The 12,877-nt window shown below is 34.1% G+C and overlaps 1 protein-coding gene and 1 long non-coding RNA gene across 3 annotated transcripts in view; both read left to right on the top strand.

The window, feature by feature from the left end:
• Positions 1–3,413, top strand: part of LOC144956530 (isatin hydrolase-like) — a 36,223-nt gene extending 32,810 nt beyond the window's left edge. For both annotated transcript variants that reach the window (XM_078887088.1, XM_078887089.1), the window contains exon 6: positions 770–3,413. In XM_078887088.1, coding sequence (XP_078743214.1) covers positions 770–1,127 — 358 coding nt within the window. In that variant the 3' untranslated portion in view covers positions 1,128–3,413. The remainder of the gene's footprint in view (positions 1–769) is intronic.
• LOC144956713 (uncharacterized) overlaps positions 1–12,877 on the top strand; it is a 224,672-nt gene that overhangs the window by 144,986 nt on the left and 66,809 nt on the right. The window lies entirely within an intron of this gene.

Genomic DNA, 12,877 nt, shown 5'->3' with positions numbered 1-12,877 from the left:
ATTATTATTATTATTATTATTATTATTTATTATTATTACATTATTATTATTATTATTATTATTATTATTATTATTATTATATTATTATTATTATTATTATTATTATTACATTATTATTATTATTATTACATTATTTATTATATTATGTTATTATTATTTCATTATTCATTATTATTATTATTATTATTATTATTATTATTATTATTATTATTATTATTATTATTTTGTTGTTGTTTTCATTTTTGTTCAATACTTTCAAAATCTGTCTGATTGCAAGCGCCCTAAAACCCTCAAAAACAAAAACAAACAACAGCAACACACTTCTTCAAGTACCAAGTCTGTACCAGACATCGGTGATCATGGTACGCCATTCATCTCTCTGACCAGATAACCTCAGAAATCTATTATTACTCTTCTCTTTCTTTGTCACCCAGCTGTTCAAACTATTCAAATATGTTTTTCAATACTTTCAAAATCTGTCTGAGAATTACGTACCCATTTTCCATCATACACTAGTTGACGTAAACTTCACATAATTAATTATGATGCCACAATTATCCATATTTTTGTTCCGACCTTATTGCGATCACACCATCGTGTCTTTATTTAAATAAATTCCAGCGTAAGCTTATATTGTGAACGTAAGAGCTAAAAATGTCTTTTAAAATCCACAATCTTGGTTTTTTTTTTTATCATTCATGCGATTTCTTTGACTTTTAAAAAAATGTTTCTCCCCACCTCAACCCAACCCATTCTCAAATCTCTACAGCACTTACACATTCCCCGTAGTCGGCGTTGATGCCGCAACCTTCCTATTGAATGAGAGAGACATCCTCATACTTGGAACAGATACAATGAGCCCTGATAGCATGCAAAGTCTATACCCTGTACACGTATTGCTGCTCGGCAAACAGAGGATTATCGTGGAGAATGTCAAGGACATCGGGAAACTTCCTCCAAAAGGATTTCGATTCCACACCAGCCCTGTGAAATTTGTAGGAGGCAGCGGTGTGCAAGTCCGTGCGTACGCCATCATTCACGAAGACACGGGTGGACGTGCAAGTGCCATCTCTGGGCATTGTGTTTTGATTGCGTTAGTCTTCTTGCTGGTTCGTGGGGTAGCTTAGGTTCTTGTCAACATGGCCTTACATAGAGAACGTCAACATAGCATTGCGAGTACGTCTCTCTTATCAACTGAGGAAATATATCGTTTGGTTAATGAGGTATCACTTTCAAAATGTTATTATATGCATACTTTTATAAAATAAAGATATTATAACCAATAAACTTATCTTGATAAAAAGTTCACAGTGTTGTGTTGCAAAGAATGACAAATAAATAATAAGGAATGCACCCAAGATTAAGATTACCTGCCGTGAAATCACTGACTTCACGGTTTGGTAACTCAGACAAAATGAAAAGATCGCCGAGAAACGATGTAACTTGTGCATGACTGAACTTTTCATCAAAATAAGTTTATTGGTTATATTTTTATTTTATATAAGTATCTATTTAGATAGTATGCGCTTGGCTAAGAAGCTCACAACATTGCTATCGGGAAGTAAAACGGAATAACACACAACACTATGTGTAACCTTGAACGTTTATAGTCAGGTTGATACAGTTTAGTGGGAATTACTCATAAACGCAGAAGGCAAGAATCAAAAACAAAGACCCGAGTGACGTCAACTTCATTCTATCTATATAATAACATTTTTAAAGTGATATCTCATTAACCAAACGATAGATTTCCTCTGTTGATAAGAGAGACGCATGCACAATGCTATGTTGACGTTCTCTCTGTAACGACATGTGCTCCTATCGGCTCTTCCCCACCTCCCATAGTGGGCAGGGAGGCACTTTCTTTGTCTTCTATCCCCTTATATTTGTCTTCCAACTCAATCTCTGTCTTTGTCTTGGAATGAGATTACTTGGTTTTGTCCTGGCCCTGGCCGGATACTCTCGCTGAGAGGGAAACAGTCAAATGTATAGTTAATTTTGGGAGATGTTTTTTTCCCCCTTATAAATCATCTCTCTGTTATGCATTGTATTATGTTTTCTTTATATTATATATACGATTTGTAAAACAGTTCAGTGTATTCCTCTTAGTGAGGATCTGTGCTTGTGTCTGGATGAGACTTTTAGTGATTTCAAACTAAGTACGTTGATAGTGTGCTCCTGGAATCTACACCTGTTTCTTATTTGAACCAATTCCCCTTTGTCTTACCTTTTCTTGGGTGCTTTAATTGTAATTCTAGAACTTTTTACTATCCCATTTTCTTCCTTTTTACTGGCGCTGATATGACCTTAATGTGTTGCAAGCGCCGTATTACCCTTAAAAACAAAACAAACTATCGTCTCGTAGAGGAATGTGGAATAAGGGGCCGTGGTGGAATACGGACCATCTTGTCTCTATGATGTTATGTTGGGATAAACTAATAAAGGAAAATTATTGAGATTGAAGTCGAACTTGACAGGATAGGCAAGAAAAGTCGTGACATCAAACCCTAGGGATGAAGTGAGTTGGAAAGTGCCAGAAGTCAATAGAGAATGAAAAAAAAATTCGCGGCGGCGATGGGGGTTTGAACCCGCGACCTTTCTGGTAAGACAACTCCGCCTGGCCGGGGGAGAATGTGACTTTACCGTATGAGCTATCCACGATCGTATATAGCTCATACGGTAGAGTCACGTGATAGCTCATACGGTAGAGTCACGTTCTCCCCCGGCCAGGCGGAGTTGTCGTACGAGTAAGGTCGCGGGTTCGAGCCCCCATCGCCGCAGCGAATTTTTTTAAAAATTCTCTATTGTCTTCTGGCGCTTTCCTACTCACTTCATGTCTTGTTGTTATCAACATAAGTGCCTGCTCCACTCACTTGTAATCCAAGAATATCAAAAATAAAACAAAATTGTATGCCTTTATTTGTTATTTGCTTTTTATTTGATACTTGTTTCTAACGCTTTATATATCTAATCAACAATTTAAAAATAAATAGTGCTGGAACCAAATCAAGTATACCATGTCGCTTTCTATATAATAATATTTTTTTCTTTCTTATTTATTGTCTTTTTAAAAAAAACATTGCGAATTAATAACCGTATCAAGAATGAGAAACCAAATATAGAATATAATATAATATCATTTTGGATTGGGTTTTAGCCTAGGTGGATATTTTAGTCGGGTGTGATAACCAAAAATAATCTAGCAAAAAAAAAAAAAAAAACACAAAAAAAAAAACAACACAAAAAGAAAAAACAAAACAAAACAAAACCAAAGAAGTAAAAAGAATCAAAACCAAAACAAATCAATTGAATTCTTCAATTTCTATTTATATGTCAATGATGTAATACATTTAAATGATTTTTATTTGCTTTTATTCTAATTATCGAAATAAATATATCATAGTATGAGTAAATGGAGTTGTTTATTTTGTCTTTCGTGTAAGATTTTATTTACCCTCCTGCTCCGTACCCCCTACAGCGAAATCGTCACATTTGTTATACATTTTTTTTTTTCTTATTCAGATTTATTTTCTGGCGCTGATATGACCTAAATGTGTTGCAAGCGCCGTAAAACCCTTAAAAACAAAACAAAAACATCAGATTTATTTTCTACATCACAATAATCCTTGTTGAACCCTCTCCTTATCACCTATTGGAAAATCGTCACATTTCTCATCCAGATTTCATTTCTTTTCGCTATAGCTATAAAAACTTGACATTCTGTAATATAGAGTTCATGTTGTCGAGCAATGTTATGTATAGAATGTGCTTGTTGCATTTTGTTTGAGCAAGATATGTCTGTTTTTGTGTTGGTTGGGTGTGAAGTTTTGTGGAAAATTCTGAAAATGGCTGGTAAGGAGAGGGTTAATTAATAAGACATAAAAAGTTGTTTTGTAGAGAGATTGTTTGAGTTTCAAAAATCATTTTTTTTTCTGCTGGGTAAGCCTGCCACTTTGGTAAAATACTGAAAATGATCGGTAAAGAGAGAATTAAGACAAAAATACTGAAAATGATCGGTAAAGAGAGAATTAAGACAAAAATACTGAAAATGATCGGTAAACAGAACAAAATAAATTCAAATATTAAAAAATCCATTAAACACTATATAAATGATGTTGACGATGTAGATCTTTTATACGAGAAATTTTGTATAAATAAAATAACTAAAATATTAAATGACCAGTATCATCCACTAAGACCATCAATTATTATGTCAGAAAGAAGTGGTCGCCCTTTCTCTATTTCAACGAAAACAGAGAGACACCGAAAATCTTTTCTGCCGTCCAGTATTAGGCTTTATAACAACAAGCAATAATCATTTATATAATTATTTCTCATTTTTACTTTATAAAAATATAAATATTAATTTATTAATTTATTTGTTTTGCAATCTTTTCAATTTTCAATTTATAGTGACAGTTTTAACTATTTTACAGTGTTGAAATTATTCATATTATAAAGCGCAGCTCTGGTTATAGAGCTGCTCCTTTTTTATATATATACATCCTATTTCCATTGTATTTTTATCTTATGTGTAAATTATAACACGTCTGTACAAAAATTTCCCTTTTGGGATGCAATAAAGTATTATTATTATTATTATTATTATTATTATTATTATTATTATTATTATTATTATTATTATTATTATTAAAGAGAGAATTAAGACAAAAATACTGAAAATGATCGGTAAAGATAGAATTAAGAGAAAAATACTGAAAATGATCGGTAAAGAGAGAATTAAGACAAAAATACTGAAAATGATCGCTAAAGAGAGAATTAAGACAAAAATACTGAAAATGATCGGTAAAGATAGAATTAAGAGAAAAATACTGAAAACGATCGGTAAAGAGAGAATTAAGACAAAAATACTGAAAATGATCGCGAAAGAGAGAATTAAGACAAAAATACTGAAAATGATCGGTAAAGAGAGAATTAAGACAAAAATACTGAAAATGATCGGTAAAGATAGAATTAAGACAAAAATACTGAAAATGATCGGTAAAGAGAGAATTAAGACAAAAATACTGAAAACGATCGGTAAAGAGAGAATTAAGAGAAAAATACTTGATTCCTTTTGTATTATTCACTAAATATGTTTAAATGGCTTCACAAGACGCCCCTCCTATGTGGGGTTCCTGACCTTCCCGCAGTGGCAATTACTGTGTCTCCTATCCCCCAAAAACATCTGTTTTCCAACTTGCTTTCTGTCTTTGTCTTGGAATGAGATTACTTGGTTTTGTCCTGGCAGGCTATGAGGGAAACAGTCAAATGTATAGTTAAATCTGGAAGATGATATTTTTTTCCCTTGTAAATCATCTCTCTGTGATGCATCGTATTATTTTTCGTTTTACACATGTATGATTTGTAAACAATTGATAGTGTTTCTCTTGGTGGGCACCTGTGCTTGTGTCTGGATGAGACATTTAGTGATCTCAAACTAAGTACTTTGATAGTGTGCTCCTGGAATCTACATCTGTTGCCTATTTGAACCAGTTCCCCTTTGTCTCCCGTATTCTTGGTTGCTTAAATTGTAATTCAACAACTTTTTACAATCCCATTTTCTTCCTTTTTACTGGCGCTGATATAACCTAAATGTGTTGCAAGCGCCGTAAAACTCTCAAAAACAAGAACAAATAACAGCAACACTTCTTCTTCTTCTTCAAGTACCAAGTCTGTGCCAGACATCGGTGATCATGGTACGCCATTCATCTCTCTGATCAGATAACCTCAGAAAACTAATATTACTCTTCTCTTTCTTTGTCACCCAGCTGTTCAAACTATTCAAATATGTTTTTCTTGGTCTACCTTTACTCTTTTTACCTTCAATCTTTCCTGTGAGAGCAAGATGTTCAATACATTTATGTCGATTTAGGTGCCCTAAAAATTGCATTTGTCTTTTTCTTATTGTACGAATAAATAACCTTTTAGTTTCAGCTTGCTCTAATACTTCTTCATTAGTTTTCTTCTCTGTCCATGATATTCTTAACATCCTTCTAAGAAACCACATTTCTCCTGCCTCCAGTGTCTCCAGCAACACTAAACATTATAATATAATAGGTCGGGACATGTCTATAGAGTATGCTCTTGGCTTAGAAGCTCATAACATTGCCATCCGGAAGTATTACGGACCTACACACTGAACTGTGTGTATCCATGAACGTTTATAGTCTGGTTAATACAGTTCAGTGAGCATTACTCATAAACGCGGATGGCAAAAAAACAATAACAAAGACCTGAGTGACGTCATCTTCGAACTATCTATACGCCGAGTATTTTTACGAAGGAGACAAAGCTGTTCACGGTCAATTACCCATTATAGACTCGAGTACAGTGAGATACTGCCTGTAAAAAGCCTTTTCCAGGGACTCAAATTGCGCCGTTCAGAGCAGGACTTTTAAGCACAGACTATTACTTTCATTTTTATTTTTCAAACAATATTTTACCGCAGACCTGTTAGAAAAACAATATAAAGAAATCAAAATCCAAACGTTGAAAACAAACGCAATTTAAAAATGAATAATAATAAATAAATAAATAACTGAATGAATAAATTCATAAATAAATAAATACAACCGCGATCAACTTCCCCCACCCCCTTTTTTCCAACAAAAAAAACTAGAAAAACAAAAAAAGGATAAAAACAACATAAACAAAATACAAAATACAACAAAACAAACTACGGACAAAATACATCAACAACAACATCAAAATAGACATCATTATTACATTTATCTATTTATGCTATACTTATAGGTAAAATACTCGCTTGCTCAGCCCACCAAGATGAATCACACCTAAACACAAAATTATTATGTGTAACCGTTAACGTTTATAATAATCTTTCAAACCGAGACGAGAACTAATCCTCCAACAAACAATCGAGATTAGAATCATCATCCATCGTGGCTTGTACTCTTGAGCACGTTGCCTGTCAGCTGTCTCCTCGAATCACGGTCCTCTGCGGTGCGCATCAAATCTGTGTTGCTTTTTAAATCGCATTTGGCCATTCTTAGGTTATTTAGAGATGTCATTCTTTGTCTTCCTCTAGCTCTCTTTCCTTCGATCATCCCAGATGTTACCAACTTTTCTATTCCGTCTCTTCTCCACGCATGTCCCAGAAACCGTAACTACCTCTTTCTGATGGTATCGATCAACATTCTTCCCTTTCTCACTTTCTCCAACAGTTCTTCGGCCGTATACCCGTCTGTCCATGATAGCCTCAACATTCTTCTATACATCCACATCTCAAATGCCTCTAACCTCCTCGTACATCCTACGTCAATCGTCCACGTTTCACAACCATATAAAAGGGTACTTATAACATATGTTTCTACTACTTTCATTCTGGTCTTCAACTTCAGGTTGTTGTTTGACACAACTGGTCGCATTTTATGGAACACGTTTTTTGCTATTGCTAAATGAGAAAGAAAACCCCCAAAAGCCATGTGTGTCTCACCCATTCCGTCTATAGAGGATGCCAACTCGAAGCACCATTTTAAAAGTGCGGCAATGTGGTCTTATGGTAAGACACTCGCTTTCGGATCGGAAGGTCCCGGGTTCGAGCCTCGCTCGGCGCATAGTTGAGTCCTTGGATTTACTCACATTCTCTCATCGTACTCAGGTGTAAAATGAGTACCTGGCCGTTAACAGCGTTGTCACTGTTCCAAAAAATTCTAATATTGCCAGTAGTATCAAATATACGAATCGCCACGAATCATTAGAAAAGCACATTCTGCAGACAAGGGTAGACGGCAAGAGAGGAAGAGGTAGACCAACAAGAAGCTGGGAACAAGATATATGTGAATGGCTGGGAATGACAACAACTCAAGCAAGTGACTGGCGGAAAACCGTAAACTGTTTCGCAAGAAAGTTCGGGAAGCAACGTCCTACGCAGGATCAGCTGACTAGATCGATCGATTAAATATAGCGTGATGCCTAAGATATTATTAAAAAAGGAATATTTATATTCACATACAAATCAAATCAAGGGCAATAACTCATACAATTTTTTAAAAACGAATCCCCCAGTTACGATGTCTGCGAGTTGTTTAACAGAAATAAAAGATGTTTTTTTTTTATTCTTTAAAATATTTTAATTTATCAAACCTTTACAAATAATTGAAATTGTAGCTGACCTTAAACTTGAGTGACCACTGAATGACCTTCAAGTAGTCGTCGAATTGACATTAAATCGGCCAATTTTCTTTCAAGAATATCAATCTTCCCAACTATAAATAAAAAATATAAATTGTTTTGTTTTTTTTTTTTTTTTTGTTTGCTTTGTTTTGTTTTGTTTTTGAAGAGGAAAATTTTTATCCATTTCAAAATCATATCAAGGGTAATAACTCCATCATGCAAATCGAAAGGAATATTAATAAAACTATTCATGTGATTTGCTTTGCACGAAATAAAGTAGATTAATTTTGTTCTTAAAGTTGTTTTAAAATATCAATAATCTATAAGTAATTAATTGTTAAATGTAGTTGATCTCATTAGAACTCAAGTTACCTCTAGATGACCTTCAAGTATTAATCTTACTATTTGTGGAGAACAATAAACTTTTACACGAATGTGAAACAATTTGAGTTTTTTGGGTTTTTTTGGGGGGTTTCTTTTTCTCACCAGGCCGTGAAGCTATGTGGTGTTGTGGTATGACACTCGCTTTCGGGATCGGAAGGTCTTGGGTTCGAGCCTCGCTCGGCGCATGGTTGAGTCCTTAGAGAAGCCTCTTTACTCACATTCTCTCACCGTACTCAAGTGTAAAATGAATACCCGGCCGTAACAGCGTCGTCTCAGTCCGAAAAAAAATTGTAATAACGCCTTACCGGCGTCATGTTCTGTCTTAAATGTTAAATGTTACCGTTGGCCAGGGGCCCTTGTAAAGCATATTTAGTGGATTTTGCGCTATATAAAAGCTCAATTTTAAAAAAAATGAAGTTATTAGGGCATTGCGCAATTGGCAACAAATCGGAGAATAGATACGGCAACTAGTTCTGCTGTATACTTCACGATAGTTATGTTTCCTTTTATCTCCCTTCACCAGCACCGTGCGTCCAGGATTCAGCATCCCATCTAATAGGCTTTAACAGTCGTCACGTCACTTCCTCCTAATGACGAATAGTAACTTAGTAACTCGTTCAAAACTATCAGAACAATAGTGGACGCCCTTATGAAATACTTCTCCGACGAGCATAAAAGTGTATCGAGAGGTGAAAAACATAAATCTGATCATGTTTTGACTTTTATACGTTCTGATCACTTGACAAATGAAAAAGTTCTTATCAGCATGAAGTTAAAGTGTACCGATTTTCTTTGTTTAGAAAAAACTGCTCCTTGCTGGGCAGACGTGACATCAGACTATTGAATCCTATTGAACTTAGCTTGCACTCTTCTCAGATGGCAGGTGGAGATAACTTCTCCTAGCAGCTCCCATGTTAGTTTTATATTATTTCGTAAAATCATTAATCTTTCAATTTTAATGCACTTATTGTCCATGTAATATATGTTACAGTGAAAAACATAATCAGTCGGATGGTGAAAAGGTTTGAACTGCGAAATTGCCAAGTTTAGTTAGAAGGTCAATTTTATCTTTAAAAATAAGGTCTTGTCATAAATGATTAAATCAATCCTTTTTGTAGATCTTCGGGAAATATCAAGGCTTAATTTCACTTCTAAATATTTTTTACAGCTAGTCAAGTTGAAAAAGTATGAAATTTGAGAAAAGTTGCTGGATACCTTTCCCATACATCTGACTATGACTTCATGAAAAATCACCCGTCTACTTCAAATATAGATTTAAATGTTTTAGGGAGCATATTCTTTCAGAAAATGCAAAAAAAGTGCAAATCCAAAATTTTCACCTTCCAGCTGATTATGTCATGCCCTGACACATATTCTTCTTCTTCTCCAAGTACCAAGTCTGTGCCAGACATCGGTGATCATGGTACGCCATTCATCTCTCTGATCAGATAACCTCAGAAAACTAATATTACTCTTCTCTTTCTTTGTCACCCAGCTGTTCAAACTATTCAAATATGTTTTTTTTTTTGGTCTACCTTTATTCTTTTTACCTTCTATCTTTCCTGTGAGAGCAAGATGTTCAATAGATTTATGTCGATTTAGATTCCCTAAAAAATAGCATTTGTCTTTTTCTTGTACGAATTAATAACCATTTAGGTTCAACTTGCTCTAATACTTCTTCATTAGTTTTCTTTGCTGTCCATGAGATTTTTAGCATCCTTCTAAGAAACCGCATTTCTGCTGCCTTCAGTTTCTTTCTAATGTCTTCTGTAATTGTCCAGCTTTCGCAGCCATATAATAATACTGACCATACATAGGCCTTCAAACCCTATGTTTTGTTGTCATTGAGATATTGTGGTTTTTAAAAATTAGACTCATTTTATTAAAACTATCTTTAGCCATTGCAATTTTTCGTTTAATTTCTGTGCTACATCTGCCATCTGAAGTTATTATGTATCCACGATATTTAAATGTCTGAACTTGTTTTATAGTTTCTCCATTGCTTTCTCTCCTTGATACAACCATGCATTCTGTCTTTTTTACATTTAAGTATAACCCCATACGTTCACTCTCTGTGACTACTTGTAAATTTTCTTTTGAGTCTGAAATTAGTGCTGTGTCATCTGCATATCTTATATTATTGATATTCTCACCATTGATCTTAATGCCTGGACTATCTCCTAAAGTTCAAATAATTGTTTCGTTGTAGATATTGAAAAGGTCTGATGACAAAACACATCCTTGTCTAACAACTCGTTTAATTTATATATATTTACTTAATTCTCCTTCAATCCTGACGGCTGCTCTTTGTTTCCAATATAAATTTCTAATAATTAGAAGATCTTTCCGTCTATATCTAGTCCTTCAGGGATATTAAATAGCTCACAATGCCTAACTTTATCAAATGCCCTTGAGTAATCAATAAAGCAAATAAATATGTCTTTCTGGGCTTCAATACATCTTTCCATCAGCATTGATAGGTGAAAATAGCATTCCTTGTACACATATAACACATATAAGTTCAATAATACCTACATTTAAAAAAATTGCATTCAACACATAGGTATGAATACATACACAAAAACAGACAGACCGTGGCCGCTTATTATACAAAACTGATGACCTACTTTTAACGGTGAATATCACATAAATAATGACAATAAAGATTGCCTATATTATAACATGCATTCTTTATGGTCCCATGTGGTATAAATATTAAAGGGGTTTGCTTTAATATGATAATGGTAAAACATTTATTTACAAGTGTTTGTTTCAGTGACAAAATGTATATATGTGAGTTACGTAATGACGTTTTAATCCAAACGTGCACACTGTAAGTGAAAAGCATTATCGTTTATAGAAAGTCCAGTATCTTATATAAGATATAAGGGGTTTGCTTTAACAAAGAAGTGCATAGTTCCAGTGAAATGTGTTGCTTAACTCTCTCCTTACCAGCTATTTTCATAATTTTACCCCAAAACTTCACATTCACCCAAAACAAAAATCGATTTTTCAAACAGATTACCAGCGGCGTGGCGTATTGACGGCATATGGTGGTGCTATGTTTAGAAGAAGAAAAAAAATTCTAAAACAGTGAACACGATTAAGAGGAGAGAGCACATGTTAAAAACTCTCTTTTTTTGGAAGGGTGGGGTGAGAGTCGATGGTTTCTACTAGTGGACAAATATCACAAAAACAAATAATTCATGAAAACAACAAGCCACAACACTGAGATACAAGTCCCGTATGAAAGGTCTTTGTAATTATTCTTTGTCCACCATTTAAAGGATTGGATTTGGTAGATAATGCAATCAATATGTGATAAATGTAAATCAAAAGAGCAAAAAAAAAACCTATGACAGAAATTACTTACTTTTAGTACTTGTAAAAAAAATCTGCACGGCGATGTTTCATCTCTGCAAATCTTTTTATAATGTGTTTATTGAAATCTGGAATGGCATCTATTTCAGCTTTGTGAATTGACAGAATCATTAACGAATTTAACCGCTCCTGTTTCATTGAATTTCGCAAGAAATTTTTCACTCTTTTAACGGTGCTAAAACAACGTTCAGGAGGTTAAGAAATACGATGGAAGTGGTTAAGGTCACTATAGCCTATAGACTATAGATTTCCATGATTTGTCAGTGTTTGTTGTATCTGTAAAAAGTAGACAATAAAAACAAAAGAAACGTGTTTTTTTTTTCTAAACTAACTGTGAGCAATTCATGTCTGTTATACCATGTCACTTTAAAAGAGCGTTTTCGAGATTTCCACACCTGTGTTAATTCAAATCAGTTGGTTGGTGAAGAACTAGTCTTTTTATTTCTAATTTGTCATCTAGTGTCAATCTCCCAAACGGTCGGTGAAGAAAAGAGTCAACTTGATTCATTGCAATTCATTGTTTAACAAAACAAAACTTCAAAGTATATCTCAAATAATGGAAATCGGTGGAATACGATTAATGATTGCACAAATAAAAGGTAGATTCAGATCTTAAAGCATCACAAGGAAAAATCACTCCACTTAAGTACTTAAAAAATCTAAAAACACACCAAAAGTATAACTGTTGACAATCTTCGCTTTCTTTCTCTGACTGACACAAATACACACGCACAAACACACACACACACACACACACACAAATAAACACTCATACACACGTAACCATCAACTCGGCACTGCAAGCAAGAAAAATGTTGGTAAATTTGTCCACAATGCTTCGTTGCAAAGAATTACTTTATTCAATAATCGTGAAAAAGAGTTGGGGGGGGGGGGGGTTGATATGTCATATTTTAAAGTTTTATGTTGTTTTTCTTTGCTGCTTACAAATAAACTTGACAATGATCAGTGTTTT

The sequence above is a fragment of the Berghia stephanieae genome, chromosome 11, assembly GCF_034508935.2.
Source record: "Berghia stephanieae isolate SIO BIC M18660-M18661 chromosome 11, UCSD_Bste_1.3, whole genome shotgun sequence".
In the NCBI taxonomy this organism is placed as follows: Eukaryota; Metazoa; Mollusca; class Gastropoda; order Nudibranchia; family Aeolidiidae; genus Berghia; species Berghia stephanieae.
This window is presented reverse-complemented; position numbering and strand designations above follow the sequence as displayed.